Here is a 27782-nt window from a genome sequence, read left to right as displayed (position 1 = left end):
CCCCTCTTTTTACATTCCCTGATACACAACACAGTGAATAAGGATATCTATGGGATGAGGAGTTGAAGAAGAAATAGGAAAATGAGGGAGCAAAGTTGAAAATTAATATGAGAGTATGGAATGACTGACAGGAGAAAGCAGGTAAGGTAAATGAGGGGTGGACGGAGTAAGGTTAGTTAACGTAAGAGGATAAAAAAATGGAAGTGTGAGAAGCTGCACTTGCAAGCAATGTTGGCATTAGGAAAATTACTTGCTGTTAATAACTGTTGTCACCTACCAATTCAGCCATGTATGTGATAGTTAAATCTAAACCTAATGTTAAATTATCCTGGTGTATGCCAAGCCCACATAATTTTTAGTAGAATTAAAGAGCTTTAAAAACAGACTGTAACATTTTTACTAGACATGTTCCTTACAAAACAATGCTTTGAAATAATACCTCAACAGTTACTTAGTCATAAAATCACTAACACCTTTACACAGATTTGTTCACTAGCTTTTACCTGAAATGGAATGTTGTACACATGTATAGGGGTGTATGGTGTGGATTTTTCTCCAGAAAACCTCACGTTACACACTGCCATATAAAACTAGATGAGCAAATCATACCTTGGCTTTGGACTGGAAAGCAACGAAGTGCAAGGTGGAGAAGATTTTATCTCCTTTTACTGTTGAAATATACCATCATCATATAAGAGAAGCAGAATCTTTGATCACACGAGGTTTAAGAATATACAGCACTCTTTCAGATATTCTGGACCCAGGTCACGTAACAATTTGAACATACGATCCCTCCCAAATTTAAGCATATTACGTAGGAAACCAAGGTAACACAAGTAATAGAGGGATGATGTACTCAAATTAAGCCACGATTCTTGGGGAAATAAATAACTTCATTCTTTGTCCTGAAGTTTTCCTGAGACTACTGCTGTTTTTCAAAGCCCAGAGAGTCTGCACTATTATAGTCCAGACATGAAGGTCAAAGTACACGTTAATGACATCAAAGTATCATTTGCAAAAGTGGGCTAGATATCTGGCCAGTCAGAAACGGTAGGTATATTTTAGAGGTGCACCAATACATCAGTCTGATATCAGATCAGCATAGATAAAAAGAAAATTGACTGTATTGGTAATCGGCCTCATATGGCTGATAATCTAGCCGATAAATGCCCGTGCTTATGTGCAGCCACAGCACATCATGTACACAATGACGAGCACATCCCAACAGCTTGGAGAGCTGCATGCAGTTGGTAAGTCTGCTGTGGTGGAAGAGGAGGGGGGAAAGAAGGGACATGGTGGACTAGAACAAGGCCCCGTAGTGAGGGAGAGAATGGGGCTGGAGCTGGCGCATGCGCTGCTCAGCCACACTGGGGAGAGGAGTAGGACAGAGCTGCAGCTCGTCCAGAGAGTATGGTGGTGGAGGGGGCAGCTCTTGCTGCTACAACCCCCAGGAAGGCAAGGGGGTGGTGTGTACCCCAGATCTGCACAGGGTGCAGGCAGGGTAGGCTGCCACTGTGGGCTGGGTCTATGCCGGGCTGTGCTCAGGGCAGAAGGTGGCAGCACTGGCAGGGGGACTAAGGGGGGGGGGGCTACAGTGGATTTGGGGATGGCTGCAGCCCCTCCCATAGCCCCCCTCCCAGCGCTCCTGCCGTCCACCCCGAGTGCAGTCCAGCCTGGCACAGCCCTGGCCCCAGACCCAGCCCAGAGCTTCAGCCTGCCCTGCCCTGCACAGATCCGGGGGCATACTCCCCCCACCCCATGCCCTCCCAGGGTGCGCGCAGCAGCAGGAGCCAACCCCCACCCCATGCCCTCTAGACGAGACACAGTTCCATCCCAGGCCTTGCCCCACCCCAGAAGGGCAGCACGTGCCCCAGGCTCTACTCCAGCTCCTTCCCTCATTGCAGAGACCTTGATCTGTGTCCCTCCCACACCTCTTCCCTCCCCCTTCTCCTTGCACCATAACAGACTCACCAGGTGGACACAGGTCTTCAAGCAGCAGGGCTGTGTATCAGAAATTGGATCAGTATCAGCCAATACACCTCCTTAAAAATTGACTATCAGTATCAGCCCGCAAAATCTCTGTCGGTGCACCCCTAGTATATTTTTCATCTATGTTGCTGTATGAGGAAAGTGAATTAATTCTGAACTTCAGACTAACTTGTGAAGCTGTGGGTATGCTTCTTTCATCAGTTTTCCAGCACAGCAGAAAACTCTTGAATTTTTTTCTACCTATACAGCATCATTTTGCTAGGGTTCAGCTTTGGCTGAGTCTTCCTTGTTTTTTTAGTTCATTCATTCAAGACCCAGACTGATTTAGTTCAGCAAAAGTAGCTTCATCCAATGTTACATAAATCAGAAACAGCATGTCGTCTGTGTACTGGATACACCTGAGTCTGTGAAGCCGTCCTGTGTCTACTAGTAGCTGCACCTAAATGCTAACAATTACTAGAGAAAAAACTGAGCTTAACAGGACTCCATAAAAGAAAAAGTGCAAATGGCAAAATTTCCAGTCACTATTTCTTCAGCTACCTGCCTCTAAGAAACTTTTTTTAATATTTCTGTACTTTTTTCCCTTGGACCCCTGCATATTTCCTTAGATAGGAAACTGAGTTGTGAGGCAGCACCTAGGGAGTAGAGTACACATTGACCATGCTAAACCTTGTCTTGAGATAAGACAAGGACTTTGTCTCCAGGGCTAAGTACAGACAGCCAAAAAGCCCAAGACTGAATCAATTCAATCTTTGCAGGTTAGTCTAAGCCTCACAGATTGGCCAAATAAGCAACAGACATTCACTTTTGATTCCAGAACTGTAGCTGCGTGCCTGCAGTGGCTACAGGAAAAGCCAAGAAGTGCTATAGCAGGCCCTCCTGCTGGACTGGTGCAGACAGCTTGTTCTAAGAGTAGCCCATCCACCCTGCAAGGAAGGGGGGGGGAGAGTTACAGGGGAATTGCAAAGCATCTTAGGATGTTGGGGGACTGTGAGTTAACTTGCATCGGGGGGGGATCTGGGACAGAAGTTCAATAAACTGATTTAACTTTGTTAAGTCTGATACAACTTCCATCTAGGTTTATCTTAAACTGGTTTCAGCCATTTTGAAAGAGGTTTATATACACTGAACTTCTGTTGTGTTATAGATTTGAACCGGTGCAAGTGTAATTGCAGTCCCTAGCCCAGGACTGTTATTCTGGCACCTTTTCTTAGCAATAAATTTCTGTTAAAAATCAAATCAATTGTTTTCTATTACCATCAGACTATCAACTTCCACTAATGCCTAGCTTTCTGGTAGCTCATTTTGACCAGCATTTCCTGAACAGAACACTAACCAAGGTATCTCAAATTTGTTGCTACCAGTGCCATCAATTATGACCTCTAGCTTCAAGACACAAAAATTTCAGAATTCAATCACTTCAACAAATATCAAACAATCCCATTTTGAACTGGATATTTTTGTTCCTCACCCATATATATTTTAAAGTCACTTTACCTTTAGGTAACCTTAACACTTATCTGCAGCATACTGAAGCACACATACTCAGCAATAAAAGACCACATTACAAGGTCTTGGTTGAAAGCAGACCTTGACAAAGAAAGAGGGGGCATTACTTAGATCATTTGGATTGTGAAGCTGATAGATTCAAAAATATCACACTCCTCATCAGCTGAGATGGTGAATGTACATTGTCAAAGGAAGGTCATCTGATTCACATTACAGTAAAGGTTGAAAATGAGTCAGAATCAAACAAATCATATTTCCTCCTCCCTACACACCTTCCTCTGCCCCTCACATCTGTTTTATTGTTATCATTATGATGTTTTTTGAAGAAACATGTTAATGCCACATTTTTTCCACTTGGTCTTAACTCACAAGGGAATAAGCCAAACACAAGGAGAACTGAGGAAAGGGTGAGAGGGACAAAGAAGAAAAGAGGAGGCTGCCAGTAGTTAAGAACAGAGGGTGAAATTAGAGTGAAGCTGATAAGAAGAAAAAGCAAAGGAGGGATAAAAACAGCCAATCAGCAACTGGAGTCAACGAACAAAGGAAACCTCTCTCTCTCTCCCTATGGGTAGGGCCAGGTCTAGGCATAAGAGATACGGATCTAAGGAGTCTGGAGGTGGAAAGGGAGAACTGGGACTTGCTAGGAAAAGGCTAAGCTTGGGTGAGGAGTCTGAGAAGACAGACTGGAACCTCCTATGGAGAAACAGATTAAATATGGAGCTGGGAACAAGGACTGCTATACAGGAACACAAAGCAAAAGGAAAGGAACTGGGATTGAAAAGACAGATTGGGGCTTAGATGATTTGAGAGGGTGACGATAACCAGCTGAACAAGGAGGGCAAGACTAAGACAATGAGTCAAGGGCAATCAAGAGAAAGGAGAGAAATGCAGGTTACAGGGATCAAGGCAGACTAGTGCCCAACAGACAGTCTCCCTACTCAATCTACCCTCCATTTCAAACCCAAGACTCCTAAGTCTCACCATTCTTCTACTGTGAGCAAATATGAAACCCAGAGCCAAACTTTGGGTTTCTCAATCTTCCCTGGTGCTACTGCAAAGGAAAACCTACCATTGCTAACAATTATTCTCTTAGCATAAGCAGTCTGTGGTAAATCTAAAACTGCAATACCAGTGATGACCCAGCCCATGAGTCTAACAGCATGATGTCATGTAATTAATTTTCTGTTTTTTTCACTTTGCTGTATAAAGTGTAAAAATAGCAAAATTGCGCACAAAATGTGTTAAAAACGTTACGTTTGCAAAGTTCGGCACTCAGTGTAAGAAATGCCTGAACAAAGTTTCTGGTTTCAACTTTAATTTGCATCCCTTGTATATATTCATTTTGATACAGCCTTATTACATGGTCAGGTACTATTATTTTCCTGATTCATTTAATGCATGAGACTGAACAAAGAAGAGAAAATATAGTATTGAATCAATGTCTGGCACATTTATTTATGGTACACTATTCAAATCTTAATCAGAAGATAGAAATTATTAATTTCCGCACCAGCTTTTTTATTATGCAAATAACTATAACATCTAAGTGATGAATAAACATCAATTTTCTTCTACAACACCTCTTCCATTCAGGGAACTGAGGCACAGAGAAATTATAAAAGCTTCTACTAGTTCTGAGCACTCGAAGAGAAACTGGCAAACCAAATTTGGGTTGACATGGCTAGTAAATTATTTTTCAGAGTAGTTCCATACTTCATTCATTCAAGCACAGATCCCATTGACTGTAGTTGCAGCTGTTAGTGCTCAGCACTTTTACATATCAGATCAGAAGAAATCAAATCTGCACCCACAAAATGAGAAACACAGTCAGCCACCATCACGGCAAAGATCCATTTAAGAATATATACAGATACCCACTCTCCCAAGAGAACCCCTCCCAGAAGTGATTTGATCTAGGTTGTTCCCGGGTTTTTTTCTTCCTGGAGTGGCCATTTTTGCTCTGGAAGAAAAATTCTGAACCTCAGTACACTTGTGGTGAGAGCAGCAACTCTACCAGGAGAAACTGAATGTCTGTAGGTAGCCTAAGTGACTTGCCTAGTATTATACAAGGTAACCTATGGGAGACAAGGATAGATCCTAGTTCATCAGCTGAGATTCATCTGCCTTAACAATGAAGATACCTTTTTCTCTTCCTGAAATCCTCTGCTTCACCTACTAACCACCTTCTAATTTGGTGGAAGTCAAAATTGACATCTTAAAAGCAACAGCCACCTTGATGCATTCCCTGAACAAGTTTCTCTTATTGCCTATGGCAGAGAAAACCTTAATTCTGCCATTTCATAATCTTTAATGTTCAATTTACAACTTTAATATTGTTCTTTTAAAACAGTTTTACCACATTTGAAATAGAGTGCACACCAAGACAACTATATATTTGAAGTAATGCAAAGTGAACAGTTTCTAATTGATTCTATTTTCTAGTAATCCAAACATGGAATGATTTGAAGCAGTATTCAGAAATTAGTGTATGTAATTATTCTGAACATCAACCAGGTTCTCATTTCTGTAAGAAATTACAGAAAAATACAGCCCTTGCACTAGAAACCAGGCAGATCAGTTCACACTGTTAATACACTAGGGGTACATCCAAATGTGAAATTAACATGATGCAATAAACTCCAGAGCTCTTTGACTCGGAGTACACCGCCCTGAGCTGGCAGGGGTGGGGGCGGAATCAGCCCTGTTGATGACATCAAACAGCAGAGGGGCTGGTTGGGGCATCAGAGTGCAGAACATGCAGAGCCATGTGGCTAGGCAGCAGGCAGCCTCCACACTCTAGCATCATTATCCCCCAGCTAGCCCCTGTCAGCTAGCACTGACTACGGTGCTGTCTCCGAGAGGCCTGCCCTTTGTCCAAAGGCCTATCCCTTGTCTTTTGGAACTTCAGTCAGTTAACAAACCAATGCTGTATCACTGTTCTTCTCTTCAGAAAATGACATTGAGAAAAGCTGGTCACTTACTACTGTATAGATATAAATTTTAAGAATTTCTGCTGTATATTTAAGCCAATCCCTTTCAATTGATACTCTTCTAACTCCTGCTCCCACAAATAGTAGGAATTGCATTTTCTTTAATTTGGACTACATACGAATGGTGAACTGATGGATTAGACTTCTTAACCAAGGAAAAATAAGCCTGAGGTAAATGAAGTAGCACGTATTGTAGATATTAGATAAAAAGAATTTTCATTCAAACAGGGTACCAAAACCAGAGATCATACCTATTTAATATTATTCAGGGAAAAGTTTTCTTGATGCAGGAGGTTTTTACAGACACACAAAAGACAAGAGTTCTTGCTGTGGAAAACCTGAATTCTAATTCAAATAACTATAAAAAAGACTGGAGAAATGGCTTGGTATCGGAACACTAAACAGAAGTAGTAGGTCTAGGAAAGGATTTGAAAGCAGAGAGGAAAATCAATTGAAACAAAAATGATGTGTGCTGCAAGGGCAAAAAGAAAATCAGTGTTAAGTTCAGAGTAATAAAGAGGTCAAAGAAAAATTAATAGAGAAGGGAGAAAATAAGGGAAAATGAGAAAAGTTATATATTTGATAAGTTTATGTATATTCAAAAATGAAGACTCATAACAAACTGGCTGCAAAAAGACAAGAATTAATGGATGGATAAAAGAAAAGCGAAGCAATACAAAGGAAAATGAGTGTGTTGATTATTCAAATTGATTGACAGAAAGATGAGACAGGAAAGGCTAGAATAGTTGACATACAAGACGGTCAAGACAGAGATCAGATTTTTAACATCTGAGAAAGAGATGGATAATAGAAATATTACAAGAAGCAAAGGGGGTATAATTTAAAAGGAGTAGAAAAATAAAGGAGTTACAGATTTTACCTAGGTTTCAAGCCTTCGTAAGTGAGGATAGCGGAGCCGTCACCGGTATGAACAAACTGAGAAAGACAGGTTTGGCGAAAAAGTTAAACAGCTCCATTTTTAATTTTTTGGTTGTGATTTCATATAAATTTATATCACAGTAATAAGCCTGGGACCAGAAGGAGTTTCCTGGGACATCAAGTCCAGTCCTTTGCATTTTCAGGCAGTTGATAAACAGAAGAATATCTGAAATCACCACTTCAAATCCTTAGTCACAATAATATCTGGAACACCCAAAACAAGCTATATAGCATGGGTGGGCAAAATACAGCCCCCAGGCTGGATCTGGCCCACCAGGCAATTTCATCCAGCCCACAGGCAAGTGCTTACCAAATCACTGTATCTGGCCTCACCTGGGACTGCCCCTGCTGTGCTCACATAAGGCCAAGTCCCGCTCACTCCCGCAGGGGCAACACACACTGTGCTCCCACCTTCACCCCCAGGATGGCTCTGACCCCAATCCCACAGGTAGAGAAGCAGCAGCAGTGGGTGGGGAAAAGGTGGTGGCAAGCAGGCAGGAGGGTGAGGAGTGACAGTGACAGCAGGCAGCCAAGGGAAGAGGCAGCGGGCAAGCAGGCAGGCAAGAGGGAAGTGAAATGGCAGCTAGGCAGGAGCGCAGGGCCCCAGCCAGTGCCTCCGGTCAACAGGGGCCAAGGGCAGAGTGGCAGGAGCACAGAGCCTGGGCCAGCAGAGGCATGGGTGTCCGCTTGGCTCCACCATGTGGGGCTCCCCAGGACTCACGTGCAATTCCCAGGGTCTCCACCCAAGCCATGGGCCTCCAGGGGGAGCCCCGCATGATGGAGCCAGCAGCCCAACCATGCTCACTGCCACGCACAGGTCATGAGAAATGGCGGGGAGTTCGATGCTATGGAGCCGAGCCAACTTCATTCCTCCCTCTGCTGCCCCAGCCAAGCCCCATGACCTGCACTGCTGGCTTTGCACAGGGCCTCAGGCAGAGAATTTGGGAACTGCATCCAAGCCCCGTGCAATGAAGCCAGCATCCTGGCCACTTGCAGTCCTGGGGCTCACTGGGACCATGCGCCACCAGGGGCTCTGCCTACTGCAGACCATGAGCACCCCAAGAGGCCACCGCCTGCTGTTGTGCACAATGGGCGGGCACATGGGCCTCACATTCACCCACACCCTTCCACACACTCCACAACATCCCCCATAAACCCTATACCCATCCACCCATATCCCCCATGCCACCCAATAATGTACACAGGGAGGACTTCACTTTGAGGTTTTACACAATCACCTCTATGTACACGATGCAAACACATATAAATCAGGACAAAAATATTTTTTGAAAAAAATTAAAGTACGTTATAGTAGATTTTTATCTTTAATACATAATTTGGTTTTTTTCTGGTTCCAAGATGGCAAACCCCACACCCAAAAGCAGTACTTCCAGGGGCAAAGGGGACTCCTGGTGGCAAAGGTCAGGGGTTAGGGGTGGGACTTCTGGCCCCAAGATAGCAGCCAGGGGACAGGACACCTCTCAACAGGCAGGGCTACCCTTGCAGCCCTCAACAGCTCACCAAAACTCACTAAGTGCCTCTCCAGCCAAAATAATTGCCCACCCCTGCTATATAACATGTCACAAGTAAAAATCAGGGGAGACCAGAGCAATGCCAATGCTCAGACACAGCACTGCAGTGATTAAGCAAGTTGTTCCCACTTTACCCAAGCATAAGAGCACAAGGACACCAAAAACTTGAAATGGTTGACAGAAAGATGTTGGTGAGAGACTCTTGGAAAGGAAAAATTCAGAAAATTTTAAGTACTTAGTAATAAAAGGCAGCATAATAAGGATATGAAGGATGAAACTAGAAAACTTACCACAGCTGACTTTAATAGGGCTACAATTCCACCCTGTTCATCTGTGATTTATTGTACTTGATGAGGGGGGCTCTTGCTCACAAAAGCCTACGGATCTTTAATTGAGTTAATCTATAAAATGCATGTCTACCGTGCCTTCAATTCAACTGTTGGTTTATAGAGAAAATTATCTGAAACTTTAAATACTTCAAGACTTTTTTTCTTGTTACATTTATTTTGTGGTAATGCTGGGGGGGAAGAGGTTCATATATATAGTAGCCTATACTAACACTCAGAGGTTGATCAAATCTAGGTCTCACTGAATACCTGCTTTCATAAAGCATTTGCCATACAGCATCAGGGACGAGTGAAAAAAACAGAGTAGGATTTGAATTCTGAAGTTATTTTATTGTCTTTTGTCCAGTCATTCCCTACAAACACCCACAAAAAGATGTGAAAATATACATCAGCTGCATGATCATATAACAAGGTGGAACAAAAGGCATTAAAGACTATATCCTTTCACAAACAGTAAGAATTTTACTTAGTTATCTGGGGAATATGGTAAATGCTGTAGCATTGGTTTATTCCTTACCTACGAAATACCTTTCATTCAGATACTCCAACCTGACCTCATAAACATAGCTAAAATTTAATTATTAGACAATGATTATTTTTTAGCATTTATTATTCTTATTGTTCAGACACAAGGATCACTATGTAAAAGAACACAATTTGCAGAAGTGTAAGTGAGCTCACCTACTTTTTCTGGTGTAGGCAATATAAAGAAAGTCCAGGCATGCAGCAAGCCTTTAACATGTATTCCAATTCTGCCATCTCATAGTGTGATGGTGCTTTAGATCCAGGCAAAAATAAAGGTTATGAACGTATATGAACAACTTACTGTGATATCAAAAGGGGACACTTTACTGCATATCAGTTTTTCTGCAGTAAGGAGGGCTAACTACCATACTTTAGATTTCAGTTACCATGGAGTATGAATGTGCACAGCAGCAATTATCATATGTAGTACAGTCCCACAACCTTTCATCTCAAAATAATTTGTTCATTTATCTATACCCAAAGACGTGTGCATAAACATGGATGCACAGAGTCCCTTTCTGAATGCTGCAAATACACATTTTTAAGGAAAATCCAACAAACAATATAAAAGCTGTCACTTCCTATTTTTAGTTTGTCACACTGTAATATGGAGAACAGCTTGCTTCCATAGGGCAAAAAAGGATGAGCCTTGTGTGATATTAGGAAGAGCTAGGGAGGAAGTATTGAACAGATGGAAAAAGCTTAAAGCAATGCCAAGTCTTGTGATTTTGTTGCAAGTCTTGAGGTTGTCTTTTTCTGTTGTTTAACAATTCTAATTAATTCCAGATCTCTACCTTCATTTTGTAAGGTTCTGCCTTTACATAAAATTACCCAGCATCACTCAGGACTCTCAATAAGATTGAAGACAAAGGCTGTTATCACCATGGCCATTTGACCTCAGCAAATCAGAGGTGGGAAATGTCCCCCAGAAGTCAGGCTTATTAGGAAAGATGGTGGCTTCTGACCAGGAAGGAAAATTTGGAGATGCAACAAATGGAACAGTGGGAAAAACTAGGAGAGAGAATGTGTTAAGGAACTGGTTAGTAAAGTATGAGCAGATACTCATTTGTATATGGTAAATGTATGGGAAGAGCTGCAGATACAGAGGGAGAATGTGAAGAAGAGGAAAGGTAGGGAAAGAAAGGGAAATGTGTGGGGTAGTCTCCTGAGGACAGGAGAATCTGGGGTTCATGCAGGGAAACGTTAAATGACGCAACTGCTTATGGTATCTAGCTGGGGGAACTACAAATCCCTATACCCCAAACAGAGTCTGTTTGCGTGGCAACTGGTAAACAAGGGCGGCCTGTACATTTTACATACACATTTAACAGAAGATGGGCCAAAATACAATTTTTTAAAAATCTGATTCATGATTTTTGAACCCTCATAATTAGAAACACTGTCCTCAGAATTGATAAATAACAGTTTTTCAATAATTAAAGTATTTAATGATTACAATGTATGGTTTGTGTTTAATTTTCATATTTTTACACTTTAAAGAGCAAGGTAAGAAAACAGAAAACCCATCACGAGACTTCAAATTGACAAACACATGGGTCAATAGCAGGGTTGAGCTTGTAGATCCCCCACAAAGACTATTTGAGCTAGGGCAATAATTTCTTAAAGGCTTCTTAAACGAGTTGGGGCTTTAATAGTGAAAAGGTATAAAGACAAGCATTTCAACAAGCGTGTAAGGAAGGGCAGCATTTAGGGCTTCTTAGCTTTGTTTTTGTGTGGGGGAGGGTCGTGGGTTTTTTTGTTTTATTTTGGTTGAGGGAGGGAGGTTTTGGAGGGGGTATTTTTTTGTTTGTTTCTTTAGGTGTTTTTAAATTGAAGTAAAAAAACCGTGCTAGATACCTGGGGTGAAGACTAATCTGGATACCGAGTCAGGGTATCACGAATACTCTCTCAATAAATATAAGAATTCCATGAGCTTCTCTAGGCTGCAACTGCACACTCTTAATGGTCTGAGTTTATTGACATTGAATCATTTAATTTTTCTTGTTACTCACCTTAGATGAATTCTCCTTATGTCTCTCTAAGATAAAGTAGAAGAGATGTGCACTGAAATTCTAATGTTTTTATTTGTTTAGTTTTTTTGGAGAGGAGGGAGAGTGGGGGGGATAACAAAAAGTTGTTGGGAAAAGACTTTTTCTTTTACTTTAAAAAAAAAAAAAATCATAGTTTTCCAATATAACTGTTCTTGCTGCTCTAAGACGCTTCTGATTTGTAGGAAGATGTACACAGGTTAAAACTAAAGTGGAAAAAATACAAAAATTGCAAGATCTTTTAAAAATGAAAATGATACTGATTTTTAAAGACGTACACAATTTTGCAGGCATATAAACATGAAAATATCCATGGCACATAAGAGCTGGGTACCTGAATACCACTGAAAACTTAGATTTTAGTGTACAGTACCTTACAGGCAGCATTGCAAGAATAATTTGTACATGAAGATGAACAGATTTTGAACTACTCCCCAGAGTACTAGAAGCACATACGTTTTTTTCCTTAGCATCAGAATGCATGTCTCACTACTTCCATTCTTTTTCACTTGAATAAAATTATTGTGGAAAACAAAGAAACAAAAACAAACAAACAAACAAAAATCAGTCTCAGGTTACAATTTCTCCTATATCTCTTACAATACCCAAACCACAGAAAATACGTGAACTTTGTGTAAATGCAGTATTCTAATTTTTCCCTGCATCCCTGCAGAGATATGTAAAAATGCCAACTACAGTATTAATACTCATTCTAATAATCGAACTTAACATTTCATCTGACAAATCTAAAAAATAAATTGGAATTTGCACGGATCAATTTGAACAGAAAAACCCAACACAAGGCAGACAACAGTACATCAGGTTGTGGATAGGAGATCGTCTTCCCACAGTACTCCTATCTACCTGAAAGCAATACATTCAAATAATTTCTTTATACAGCTTAGAACAAATCACGCCATCATCAGAGTACTAAGTACCTATGGAAATTATATCCTTGTTACTAAAGACTGGGTAAATATTCTAGCAACATCAAGATTTATGCTGCCGCCTGATGGTTCCTCATGCCACAAGATTTTTGCCTGGATTATGCACAGTAAGAATACTTGTTCCATCTTAGGAAAAGACACTAGAATACTCCACACACACAAAAAAAAACATTTCATTACCAAAACGTTGTTAATACCCACTACCTAGCAATCTAGGAATAATGTTACTGAAGCATAATAAGCAGGTAAACTGGGCTTTGGTTATTATGGTGATAGTAGCTGAAGTCATGAAAAGAAATTGCTCAGATCACTAGAAACAGAACATACCATTTTGGTTAGTTCAATAATCAGCCCCTTTATCACTTATCTCAAGCTAAAATATTTATTCACTCTCAAGAACCCAGAAAGGATCAAAATCTATTTTGGGACACTTAAGACAGATCAATAAATGAATGAGGGCAACTATTCAAACTTGGCAAGATTCTTTTAGCAAAGTAAGGTTATTCTGTCATTTCCACTTCTTTTGTTCTTTCTGCTTGAATTGCATTTTTACTAGATTGGCTCTAGACATATTCCCTTAAGGCTCCACAATGGACTTGCAGTTTAGCTCAATCGGGAGCCTAAGTTAGAAGAAAAAATATTCTTGTCTTGGTATTTTAAAAAGGTTTAGTGTTAAACAATAAAACAGAAAATAAAACTAAGAGCACTCTAACAATCATAAAATGCTAAAAATTATTCAAAACATTTTGCACCTTGCTTCATGAGCCTCAGATTACTATAAAAGACGCTGTTTTCAACTGCTCAAATTTACCTATGCAGGCCAGGTGTTTTTTTTCCCGAAGCTTTTGTTTTTTCCAGGCAATGTTGTTAAGCCATTTTCCAGTCCAGAGAAAAAATACACTTCACCCATGTTAAAAAGTTCTGGTAACTTACTTCTCACGCTGCAATACTCCCGTATTTTGAAGCAAATACCCACAATGTGTCAGGGACATACTTTTTGCCATTACTGTGAAAATCAGCCCAGAAATCACTAAGTTATGAGCTTCTAAAACATAGCAGCTCACATATACTTAGTAGAGATTTGCCAGAGCTTAACAGCTAAAATCTCCAAAGAACATATCCTTATTTCATATTTCATCCCCTCACAGATCATATTTGTAGAGACATGGGGGGAGGCAGGGGATGCTACCTGATTTAAATGCAGAATGGAAACAAGCCAGACCTAGGGGATTCAGAAGGTGATATTAGGAAACAGAGAGAAAAAGGGCCTAGAGACACCTAGGGCAGGCAGGGACTGGTACTTGGAGAGCAAGAGATCAGAAAAGGAGCTGGGGTGTAGCAAATAGATAAGGGAAGGTGGCTGGTTAGGCAAAGAGCTCAAATGAGGAAGCTGCAGACATTGCGAGTGGATGAGAAGAGACTGGCACAGGCTGTCTGTGAGGAAGAGGAATGTCAGCAAGGAGACAAGCAACGGGAGGCCAGGGAGAGGAAAGCAGTTCTGACAGTGGTGGAGATAGCAGAGTCTAAGGAAAGAGATGGAAGTAGGAGGCTGGATAGCAACCTAAGGACTTACTGGGTAAAGACTGAGCATAGAATAAGAACCCACAGTAGAGACAGAAACCAACTAAGCACAGTGAAGGGGGATGGAACAAAGAGACAGTGGAAGGGTTGAGACAGACATTGGACAACAACAGTGTAGAGGAAATGAGTCAGAAGCTGGGGTAATAAGTAGAAGTCTGAGACTCCAAATTCTGGAGAGAAATCTAGAATCCTCAAGTCTTATCATTTCTCTTCTTTTAGCAAATATGTAAGAAACCCCCTAGCAAAGGCTTCCAGCCCCTTCAGCCAGTGATTCCCATAGAAGAAAACAACCCACTGCTGCTATCAGTTACTCCATTAGATCAAGTCTAACTGGTCTAAAGGTTCCAACACAGCTGATTACCATCTAGCTCAGGGGGTCCTAGAATCATAGAAAATTAGGGTTGGAAGGGACCTCAAGAAATCATCTAGTCCAACCCCCTGCTCAAAGCAAGACCATCCCCAACTAGATCATCCAGCCAAAGTTTTGTCTAGCTGGGTCTTAATAACCTCCAAGGATGGAGAGTCCACCACCTCTCTGGGTAACCTGTTCCAGTGTTTTACTACTCTCCTAGTGAGAAAATTCTTCCTAATATCTAACCTAAACTTCCCTTGCTGCAGGGGTTCTCCACCTTTTTATATTCAAGGCACCCTTCCTTAGATTCAAGGCACTTCTCCAAAAGTGCCTTGCTCTCAGTTTTCACTTTTTTTTTTTTTTTTTAATTCCACTAAAAAAAAATTACAGAACAATTCTATAGACCAGCGGTTCTCAAACTTTTTTTTCCACAGAGTGCTTGAAAATTGCTGAGGGTCTCAGTGGACCACTTCATAAACTTTTTCTGTTCTACAAATGAAAGCACACAACTCATATTTTAATATCAGTAGTCTTACCTTTCTAATGCGATGAATGTGCCTTGTTTTTGAGCAAAGTTCTGGGAAGTTGGGTTTAATGTTTGTCAGCTTTAGCCTTAGGTCACCTTTCTGCAGACCACCTGAATGGAGTTTGCAGACCAGTGGTGGTCCGTGGACCAATTTGAGAGCCTCTGCTATAGAAGAATTGTTCTATTAATTCCTCCAGCAGGTCTGCCTTCTCGCTAGATGTAGGGTCCTTTAGAAAGAATAGTATATCATTATATAATTAAAGGCTATATCAAATGTGTAAAGCTAAATGCCTGTGGTTCTCATCCAGGGTGCTGTTGTACCCTGGGGTGCCTTGATATCATTTCAAGGATGTTAGGGTGCTGCACAATGTTAATACTGTTAGATGCACAAACATGATTTACAAGATAAACCAAGAGGCCTCATCCAGACGTGTGGAAATTTGGTTCCCTGGGGACAAAGACAAAGCCACACACTGTGTGCACATTCAGGCATTTCTTTGTAGCACAAGGAGATGGGGGGGCAACACTCTGGCTGCTGGCCAGGCTCCCACCATGGCTGCAGCTTACCTGGCCCCAAGTACCTCCTCTAGTTGCAGTTGCTGGCCCCAGCCTCCTCTACCCCACCTGGGGTAACCTGTTGCATGGCCATAAGGGGTGTAGCACAGACGTTCCCCAGGAACAAGTAGCAGTGGCACAAAGTGTACCGCTGCTTCTTGTCCCCAGGGAACCAAATGTCCATACTCCTCTGGATGCGGCCTCTGGGTTTATCTTGTAAATCATTTTTGCGCATCTAAAAGTATTAACATTGTGCAGCACCCTAGCATCCTTGAAATGATCTCAGGGTATGACAGCACCCTGGTTGAGAACCACTGATGATGAATGTCACTTTAGACATTTGCATTTAGCCTTACACATTTGATATAGCCTCTAATTATATAATCATATACTATCTTTTCTAGAGAAGCCTATATCATCTAGTGAGCAGGACAGACCTGCTGGAGGAATTAATTAAAACTGTACAGTAAGAGAGACCACATTTAATATAATACCAGCTTCATTTCTTCAGAATTTGGAAGGTGTTTAATAAATGGCACATGGAACTACAATGAGAGAAATGATTATCTAATGGGTAAGCAAGCTGAATATTATCTTAAAGAACTGGATTCTATTGTTGTCTTTGCCACAGGGTTCTTCTGTATCATGTCAGGCAAATCACTGAAAGGGAACTTTTTACTGTCAGTCAGTAACTGTGTGGTCCTAGCCACATTCTCAGAAAATCAGTATTGGGCACCTCAAGCTAGATACATCAAACGAATGGAAGTTTTTACCTTAATCTTTGTGCTTTAAGTCTCTATCTATAGAATGGTTATTTGCAACTCTTAAAAAAGGTGTTGTGAAAACAAATTAATTCATGCTTGTATGCACATATTTACTATATAGTGATGACCATCACAGAATAGTCTATGACGAAATTAACAGTTTTTTCTTCAGAGCTGTGTTTAAATAGAGTGCAGTAAATTAGATCAGGAAAAAACATAATATTAATTAACTGCTCATTATGGGAGCACTACCTGTTCTGTTCACTGAATGAGTCAGGGGTCCTGCGAGTAAAATTCAGTAAGTGATCATGAAATTAAAAATTAATACACACAGCACAAAGGAATATTAAAGTTGCACTGACCCAAGCAACCTTCATTTTGACATTTCCTAACTTTTCTGAGTGCTCAGTTTCGTTACCTTAATAATGTTTTTTCACCACTGTTTTATTCTGTATAATATTAAATAATTTGAATGATTCCTCCCTCAAAACTACTATATAGAATATTGATATAAAAAGTCCACCAAAATATAGTGAACTGTCTTAGCCAAAGCACAAAGAACAGGAAACAAACTATGAGACTGCATTCATTACATTGCAGCTTATTTTTAAATAATAATTCTAAGATCTAGGCTTACAGTGATAAAACCATACCACTGCCCCATCCCATTTTCTTCTCTCTCCAGTTCTGCTGTAATATTTTATGATAGTCTCAGTTGAGTTCATTATGATACAATGAAATGCTAACCAGCAACATTTTTCAAAAGATTCAAAACTATCAAACAGAAATAAAAAAGCAGGTTTTCCATTATAGTACTAAAAATACTGTCCTATTATAAGTGTTAAGATGTCAAAAGTACACACACAATAAACCAAAAAGATGGTGTATGATGGAGCAGAATCGCACAAAATTTAACACAGAGAAGTCAAGCAATCAATAAAAGGTAATGCACAGCTAGACTATAAAAAGACAACTCTTTTACGTAGCAGTGCAATCGTGCCTTAGAGCCACAGCTGGAATGCCACTTAGGTTGAATGTAATTAATATAAGGCAAGAGGTTGTTAGAGTCTCAGACTGTTGACAATAACACCACCAAAATAAAAACAAGGAATATATTACCAAATTATTGTTTTGCCATTAAAGCTAAAAAAATATTTGAAAAATCAAATGAATAAATAAATAAAAATTAGCTTTTATGTAACCAATCAGAATTTTCTGGAAAGGTCTATACAACATTAATATATATTTTATGAACATATAAAATATCTTTCTTAATGTAGGTACCACATATCAAAATTTGAGACATTAAGGATATTGTACAAATAGGATAACTTACAAAAATCAGTTTTGTTAGCTCTAAATAAGAAAAGTTTCTGTTTTGAATTAATTAATTTCATCAGTGCTCTTTAAAAAGTAGTAGTTTAACCACAGAATCTAGTATTAAACTCTGCACCTGTCAGGCTTCGATCATCTGGTCCCGTGCCGCCCAGCTTTGGGTGTGTAGGACTGCTCGTCACTCCGTCCCTGTGGTTGTACTGCACGGACGTCCCGCCCCGGGGTAGCCTCCACCCCAATCTCGCCTGCCACAACTTTGTTTGTTCCTTCAGTGGTGGGGTCCGACTACTGGGGCTTCTCCGGTGTCAGGAATCTCTAGATGGCAGTCTTCCGCGAGGCTCCAACCTCCCCTACACCTCACCCTGATACCCAGCCTCGACAAGTTGCTGATGTCTCTCGGCCCAACCCTCGCTTATTGGTGTTATGGACACTTTGATAGGGATGTATGAGGTCTAACCCAACCCCTGACTGAGGCAACTCTAGGGCCCTATGCAACCAGCCTTCCAACCCCTCCAGAAGTGGGAAACAGAAAGAAACCAAAGGAAAAACATTGCCAGTAAATTCCTGCCTACACACAAAACGGGCTACACAAAATGGGCTAACCTAGCCCTGAGAATTTCTAGCTGGCCCTGTCCTGAGTACACATACGCCTGGCAGTTATCACACTCTCCTTTCCACACTGCAGATCCCCTGCATGTCAGCTGGACCCTTGCTGGTCCCTCTACTTTCACCCACTCTGTGCCTTGCTGGACAGCTCTATACAGTAGGAGCTTGTCTTCTGCAGCCCCTCTCGCTGTTCCCTGTCTGGATTTGCTCCTGGAGCCTTCCCAAACCCGTACTGATCCCACCTGGGTTGATGATTCGAGTTCCTTCACTCTCTCTTAGGGACAATCCCTGCTGTCGGCTTCTTCGCCCTGAAACCTTGGATTCTCTCCTTCGACTCCTTCGTCTGGATAAGGTATATCCACCTTCTCTCCCTCCGTGCCAATGCCGGTGTCCTCCCCTCGACAGTCTTCAAGGCAGCCTTCTGCCCATGGAAGACAGTCCTGACTCCTCTTACCCCTAACTGGGGTTCCAGGGATACCTTCCCTATCGACTCTCCTCCTGGTCTTCCCCCTTCTCCTTTGCCCGCACCACCTTTTATCTTCCCGCGCCGGCTCCACTCACTCCTCCCCACAGCTGGCCGCAGTTTTAAAAAGACGTGGCTAACAAGCCACGCGGGTCCCACTGCCACTTCCGGTTTCACTGCAGCATCAGCTGCAGGTAAGGGATTCTTCATTTTTCTCTCTCTTTCCTCTCCTTCCCTAGTATATTCTGGTCCCCGGGGTTCCCCCTTGGCCCCTCGGGGTCTGTCCCCTGTATCCTCCATATGACAAACCCCTATAAATCAACAAGGAATTTTCTTCTCAAGTGCTTATTTAATTAACTAGTAAATACTGCCATTTCACACTTTTGTTAAGTTTCAGCAGGTCTAGAATGCCAGACTACTGAAAGATGAAATTCTGATATCATCCTATTTTTCTTTTATAACAGCAACATTAAGTTTGAAATATATCTTGGCACCAATCTGTTGCACAAACTACTCCATAGTGTAAGACCAGATGTCCCTACTTTGTCAAAATGGTCTAATAACCCATCTTCTGATAAAAGTCAAAGTTAGCTTTATTGGTATCTGAAAATAACAGGCAGCCAATATATTGATTCCAAAACAATAATAATATTAAAAAATAATGTGCTCATTACATGCCAATATATGCAATACCTTCAGAATAGTAAACTAAGAAATATGTAAAGATACCATTTCTTGCCACATACTAATTAATGTCTGGCTACAAAAACAGCTAAATAAAAATAGAAAACATATGAACAATACTTCAATGCTACATTTCATGCTGCAGATATAACTATGCTGAAATGACATTCGTCTTTTCTAAAATGAGATGAGTCTTAGTCTGATATTGGTCTGATTAACAGCAAAGCAATAGGATTATTACACTGGCTCAGTGCAGAATTCTGACGTTGTGGCTGTATGCAGGTCAAACTTAATCTACGCTTTAAGCAAACTGCGCTTTGTTTTTTCATCAGGTCAATTCTTTAGGTCAGGGTGTCAAACTCACCTCATATCCCAAGCCGGATCCAGATCATAGCTCCTCACAGGCCAGATCTGGCCTGGAGCACAAGGCAGCAGCAGAAGTAACAACAGCCACTACGGCAGCGGTGGGGCAAGCAGCCTCAGGTCAGGCACTGAGCAAGCAGCAGTGGGCCAGAGGAAGACATGGCAATTGAGGGTTATACTGCACAACCCTTGCTCATCCCCTGCCATCACAGTCATGTCCACACCAGGCCCCAGAGCCCCAAATTCTGCTTCAAACTATGCCCACCAGTACCAACACCCCAAATTCCCTGGCCACATGTTAAAGACACCTCTGTTTTATATAATCTAAGTTGTTACTGAGCTACTGCAGAAAGTCAGACACCCTGAAACTGAACACTGCTTCCTTCTTAACATCATTTTCTTACTTACTAAGTTTGGATGCCAGATTCACATGCATATAACATAGACTCCGCGCTCCCCACCATCAGCTGCAGGAAATTAAGGAGTGCATTTTAAACAAGGAAATTCTAATATTATAAAAGTCTCAACCTGAAACAACCGATCAAAGAACTCCAAAAGCGTTCTGGACAGGGGGTGGCGGCGAAGTGTTGCCAGGACAGCAGGACAGAGCTGGAGGGGCCCAAGCCAGTGCTGCTGGCCTCACTTTCCCCCCTGCCCTGGTCCCTGGAGGTGGCGGCGACAGTAAGTAGAGTGGGTCCAGACCCGAAGCAACAGAGGGGGGGACCCTGGGCCCGATGCAGTGGTGGGGAAAGGGGAAGTGAGCCCAGGCCCAACCTGGCAGGGGAAGGAATGGGCCACGGCCTAACCCGGGGAGGGGGAGGGGAGGAGAGGGAGGAGCAAGCCCAGGCCAGTGTGGTGGGGGGGAGGGGAGGAGTAGGCCCAGGTTTGACCCAGTGGGATGTAGAGAGGGAGAAGCAGGCCCGAGCCTGACACAGCAGAGGGGGAGGAGGAAGTGGGGCCAAATCCCAAATGACAGAGGTGGAGGGAAGGAAGGGGGGAGTGGACTCGGATGGGGGGAGGGAGAGACATGGGGCTCTGTCCCTCCCCCCCATCATTCTTGACGGGCAATTTGCCAGTACAGTAATAACAGCTTCTGCCGCATAGCCCTCTGCCAGGGGAGAAAGAGTAAATAACACTGTGAGTACTGTCCAGGGGGCAGCACTGGGAGTGTGAGGAGTTCCCAAGCTACTGGTTATGGATCAAAAGAACACTGTATACTCACTGTGCTGCCCAGATGCAGCATTACCTGCCCTTTCCCCCAGGAAAGAGAGATTGACACTGCTGAAGCTGACTGCAAGAGCCTCTGCCCCAGTACCCAGGGCCTAGCTCCACTGTATTTCTGAAGCAGAGCTGAGCCCCAGGCACCAAGTCAAGGATTTCTGCTGAATCACACGAGTTGGCCCTCAGCTGACCCCACAGGTGTTACTGGCTAAGATCAGGCCCTAAGGTCAAGCACTGCTGGCCTAACCAGCTCAACTTGAGAAGAAAAGAGGGATCAGGTAGTTTGACCAAGCCAGCAGCACATGATGTGTCCTGAAGCTAGGAGGTTAACAGAGCAGCCACAATTGCTCCCCGCTACTGCAGCTGCCTGTGCTTTCCCTGGAAAAATACCATACTTACCAGCATTTTCAGTGAAATACCTTTTTTTCTTCATTCTGCCTTTCAAAAATAAGGTATGCATCTTATTTGAAGGTGTGATACACAAGAGAAAAATATGGTATTAGAGAAAGCTCTGCTGAGGTTAATACTTAACTATGATTTTACTTCCATGTGCTCAAAGCTACCCTGTACTACTTAAAATAATTAGATTTTTTTCAAAGTTGCATTTCTGTTAAACATAAGATTCCTAACTTTAAAGCAGATCTTCACTAAGCATCAAAGAAAGAAAATTCTTTTCACACAAAGGACCAAAGTTCTAATTTAAACAATGAATCACAAGAAAAATAATTTGATGGAAGGTAGTCTCTAAGGGCACTCCACCGCAGTAAGGTTAGATTAATCAAATCTGATCAAATAGATTAATTTGATTAGATGAATCAAGTCTGCTGGAGCTACTGGTGCGTTCTAATAAGAATGCTGCAGTGTGGTGCAGCATCTCGTGTATTCAGTGCCCGGCATTTCAAAACGGCAACAGGGGTGCTTTAACTAAACCTTGTTGAATAAGCTTTAGTTAAAGTGGCCCTGCCACCATTATGAAACATGAGACACTGAATACACAAGATGCTGTGGATTTTTTACATAGAGCGGCTGCAGAGAGACACTCTAATTAAAACGCCCCTCCCACCCCCCACTCTGGAGCACACGTCAAAGTGCCCTATGGTGCTGCTCTGCCCTAATTCATTTAAAGAAGCATGAACTTTTGTAGATACTACTTTGTCAGATCCTCTGAATGGACTAACACAGCTAACTATCTCCCCATAATTGGGTAATTAAACTGTTAATAATGTCACAAAACATTTGCTATACTAAAATTGGCTGAAATCCATATTAACATACTCACTACCTCATACTCTCAAAGTACTCTCTGTAAGCTGAAGACAGATAGATGAAAAAGAAATGATTACTTATCTTACATTAAATATGGTTCTTTGAGATGAGTTGTCTATATGGATTCCATTCTATGGACCCTGTGCATGTTTCAGGTCAGCAATGTCCACTAGGGCTGCACCTATGCTATACATCTGATAAGAGAGGGAATACATGGTGAAGCAAGCAAACCGTTTCTCAGCTCCTTTGCCCATACAGACTCCAAAAGCTAAAATCTACACATTAGCAAAACAGCTCATATGGGCAGTTGGTGTTCAAAGTGCAGGTCAGCTCCCAACCAAATTATAGAGTTATATCTAAGAACAGCTACCATTCAATAGCACTAAACGCTAGCTGATTACCTTGCAAATTTGAGATATAAAGACATCCCTCCAGCATGACCAGTGGGATCGCATGGGCAATAGCAGTATGCTTTAATATGAAAAGGTTTCTAATCAGTCCTCACTCCCTCTGTGCTTCAAGTTGTAAAAAATGAGTTACTGCAGGGCAAACAAAACTACGCCATAACCCTACACCAATGAGAATAAATAAGGAGTCAGCAGAGAAAAGAGTAAGACATAGATCAGCTTTTATCTGCATAATAGGGAGAAACATTTATTGCCATATGGCAGATACTGGTGAACACAGTATAAGAACATCACAATATTAAACAGTTTCTGCAATCTACTTAATTTTATCTGAGTCACTCTGGTAATTTTTCCGTGTTTTATACTACCGTACCTCAGTAAGTCAGCTGACATGCAAGAGAAAATGATAAGAGCTATCCTAGCTCTGCTAAATTAAAATATAAAAAAAAAAATTACTGTAAACATGATATGGGTTAAAAGCCTATTCTGCATTTAAATCAGGAATAATTCTTAGTATGCATTCACAGAAAAGAACACATTGGGGTCAAATAATAACTCTTTTATACTTTTGTGACTAATGAAAATAATTATAGGGTTTGATGAGCTTTTTCCTGACTTTAATACAAAATCAGTGAGCCTAATATTTGTCCCAGGCTACAGAGGCATAGTTTGTTTGACTAAATAAGAATGGAAAAATATACAGAATGAAAATTCTTCACAGCATACTGAAGATAAATATATATATTTGCTGATAACACAGCAGATACAAAGAAAATCAGGGTAGAAAAAGGTACAGGATATCAGACTAAGCTAGTTAAAACTAAATTAGAAAAATTTTAAGGTAGTCCCTTGGCCTAAACAGAATGGCAAGTAACAAAAAGCTGCAGACTTTTAAATATGTATAGAACAAGCAAAATCAAGCAACTTTCTACTGTTGTCAGTCTCTTAGTCTTTATGAACACAAATATAAAAGGCAATTAATGATCCCCTACACAATTCTGTAAATCCCAATGTTTTGCAATTCTCCAGGCACACTGAAATTGTAATTTTCAACTATGTTCAATTAGTTTGATAACAAAAAAGGTACTGTGATAAGCAAGCAATCCTATTCATTAGTTATGTCAATGTGTTACTCTAATTTAAAAACTAGCTTAAGTACGCCTCTGGCATTTTTCTTAAGCACTTCAGTATACAGTTAGATTGATAAGGCTAGCACGGGCCCAAAGTGTGGCCTCTTTTTTCCCCATTTTGCATCTCTCTGAGAATATTTTTCTCCTGTGAAAGCAAACGTGCCATTATTCTTTCTTGTTAAAAAAAAAAAAGCAAAGAAAAAAATGCCAACAGAAGTCATATGGACATGCTAAACGGGAAGACAGTATTAAAGACTTCAAGGACAAGACATTTTAATTTCAACCACTGACAGATTTTACCAACAGAAACAAAATTACCACAAGATAATGTTAACAAATACAAGTGGTCAGAACCATACAGTTATGTTTGTTTTGGTTTAGCAAATATGGCAACATCTTTAGAATCAGCAATGCACTACCAAGCAGGAGTAGACAACAACAATGAATTTGCACTTGGTTAGGCTAATTCTGAATTTAGTAATTAGATCATTCCAAAGTCCACTTTTAGCACCCACGATCAGAGCAAGAGCTATGATTTAAAATGTATCCTTACCTGCTGAGCTAAGCAGAACACTGAAGTCTGATCCTCTCTGAGATTCTCCACTTTCATTCTGTGCCTCTTTCTCAGCATCTTCATAGCGGTTCCAGTTGGAGACTATCTTTCTTCTTGAGTAGCTTCCCAGTTCTTCTTTCTTTTCTCCATGTGATTCAAGATCATCACCAACATCATCTTCATCCTCATCTTCTGCCTATGATAGTTAAATGAAAAGGTAAGTCAGTACAATTAATTTTTATAAAATAGTTCTGGATCAGGCAATGTAAACTTCCTTACTCATCTATCTTTGAAAATTTGGTAGTCAAGCTGTTCAGAGAATTTGACAACTATTCCATGTCTTCCTGCTACTCTTGAGGCCTGTAGTGAAATGTCTGTTAGCCAAGAATAGTTCCTTTTGCCTTCTATATTTTGACAACAATGAATGGTGAATAGAAATGTGAAACAGACACCATTACTAAATTCTGCTCCAATAGCAGAACTGCCATTTGCTCAGAACAGGATAATTAAAAGCAAGTATAACAAACATGTTTGGGAAAGAGTTAAGAGTTGCTTGTATATGTGTTTTTTTAATTATTACACTTAGGCAATTCTATAATCTTATTTTAAAAAAGTCTGAGGTCTGTACGGCTAGGGGCAGACATTACACATAAACCAGTTTAAGTGATCAGAAATTGATTTAAACCTGTAACAGAACAGACATTCAGTGCACATGAACCAATTTTAAAAAGGCTGATAATCCTGGTTCAATGTAGTATCAGACTTAACTGATTTGGGTCAAACCGGTTTATGCAGTGTCTGTCCCAGACCCTTTCCTGGTTTAAGTTAAACCACAGCATCCCAGATGCTTTGCAACCCTGGGCAGGCCTCTGCTCTCTGCTCCACAGCAGGGCTGGCCTCGTCCCTCTGCTCCCTAGCTGGAGCTCTGACAGTGACTGCAGGTACAGCAGCATCTGCTTGGATTCACCCTACCCCCCACCACCACTTCCTGCTCAAGCAGGGATTCCCACCTCACCTCTGCCTTACACAGACACCTCTAGCATTAGGTAGCATACTGCATGCTGTCTACTGTCTGTGCCATGGGAAACAGGGCAAAAGCAGGCAGGACAGTGTCCGCTCAAGGCTTTTTTGGAGCTAAACAACAGGTAGCTGATAATGTCCCTCTGTCCCTTCCTTGGCAAAAGTTGTTTAAGAGCTTGAACTAATCAGAGAGGCTTTTGTTTTGTTTGATGGGCTGATAAATCCTAACAACTCCCTGCATAACTCTCTCCTACTCAATACTCAATACTCTGTTATCAACAGTGGGGGAATGGGGGGGGTGAACCCTCCCTAATCAGAGTATCCTGCAAGGCCTGGACATGCCCCACTTCAGCTCAGCACTATGGAAGGCAAGAGGGGGTTCTCTAGCACCCCCTGGCTTCTATCCTGAGTCACAGCAGGCAAGTGCCTGAATTTCTTCAGTCCAGTGGGGATGTCGGTTAGCTTACAAACCGGTTTATCCTAGCCACGTTAGGAAGTACAAAAATTAAATCAATTCAGGCTCAGGCTTTTTGAATGTCTGTCCCTAGCCTAAGTGCCACACAACGAAATCTGGCAAATTCCTGTCCCGGAACAAAAATCTTTTTATTGATAAACCCAAAAGCAAATGAAGCTGCTTGTTGATATTAAGCTAATTTTATATGCTGAGAGACAGCATGAGAGAGGGGTTGTAAAAAATACACAAATGACCCAGCTGTAAACCACTAGCCCATGCACTCTTCTCAACTGCCACATCGTGTAGGTTTAAAAATATACTTAATGCCAGTGCGTTTAAATCAGCTGTAACCCCAATTAAATGTTAATATATTTATTATTAACAAAAACAAATTAAATTATCTTGTAAGTGAAAGGCTGGATAGTTTGTTTAAGCCTAGATATTGGTGAAACATTTGAAGACCAGAAAAACCTATCCATCTAAGAAAAGTCTGATTAAACCAGGGGTTTCAAACATATAGTTGCCCATGGAGCTCCACTGTCTAGCCCATCCTGGTGCACTGGGTCTGATCATACCCACACAGGATAGCATGCATCCATGGCACAGGGCTGGATCTGGCCCATAGACTCCTTCCCCCTCTCCCTTTGTATACCTGATCCAACAGCTGTTCCAGCCAGTCTAGGACCCACACTGCATACAGTATGGATCTCTAAGTGGTCAGAACAGCTGCTGCATGGAACACAGTCCAGCTGGACTGCATGGTGGTTGCCATCCCAGCCAGACCACGCCAGTTGTAGCACCTGTTTTGGGGTGCTGCCGCACACAGTGCCCACTTCATCTGGCTCATAGGTGCCACATGCAGCAAAGGTCCCGGAACTGCTGGGGTGGATGCAGCATGCAGCGCAGTCCAGCCAGGGCAGCTACCACATGCAAAGCAGCTGCCACTCTGGCAGAACTGTGCCATATATTTTACATAGGGTGCAGACCCTAGACCTGTTGGAGCTGTTCCCTGAACAGGTGTGCTAGGAGAGAGGGTGCCAGAGGAGATCTGTGGCCTGATCCAGCCTGTGGACCAGCCCCATGCCACTCACCTGGCCCATGGGGCTGGATGAGTATGAAATCCCTGGTTTAAACAAATCCATGAATATGGACGAATAATAACTATACTGTCATCTGGTTCTTCAAGAAAGCAGATTAAGACAAGTCAATTTCATGCCTTAGCGAGGGAGTACACAGCTAAGGAATATACAAGCCTGGGAATTATTTTAGGACTTCCTCTTGCTGAAAGAGTAACGAAGAGTTAGTAGGTATGATGTGGTCCAACTAGACAACCTCAGCTGAGTTAGGAAGAGCGCCAAATATGGTTTGTATCACACTTACATACTCAGCTAACCAAGCAACAAAACAAAACAAAATTCTATATTAGTTCAAAGGAGTGTGTATTACTCCTCCTAACTATCCTGTCACCTGTGACAAAACCGTAACAAAACTACTGCAGCTTAAAATGCAAGTATTAAGGGCATGGCCCATGAGGTTCAATGAGTTTTTCAGTTCAGTTGGTCTTCACTTAGAAAAATAAAAGATTAAAATCAAAAGCAGCAATAGTCTGATGTTGCCAATCACCATCCTTTGACAGCGAGCCTGACAGGGCATGACTTCTCAGCATCCAGACACTT

General features: G+C 41.6%; 1 protein-coding gene across 1 annotated transcript in view; it reads right to left on the bottom strand.

Moving 5' to 3' along the window:
* AVEN (apoptosis and caspase activation inhibitor) overlaps positions 1-27782 on the bottom strand; it is a 193150-nt gene that overhangs the window by 133250 nt on the left and 32118 nt on the right. The window contains exon 3 of the mRNA XM_090034650.1: positions 24633-24828. Coding sequence (XP_089890776.1) covers positions 24633-24828 — 196 coding nt within the window. The remainder of the gene's footprint in view (positions 1-24632; positions 24829-27782) is intronic.

Source organism: Crocodylus siamensis, chromosome 2 (genome assembly GCF_052110815.1).
Source record: "Crocodylus siamensis isolate JL-2025a chromosome 2, ASM5211081v1, whole genome shotgun sequence".
NCBI classification, from domain to species: domain Eukaryota; kingdom Metazoa; phylum Chordata; order Crocodylia; family Crocodylidae; genus Crocodylus; species Crocodylus siamensis.
This window is presented reverse-complemented; position numbering and strand designations above follow the sequence as displayed.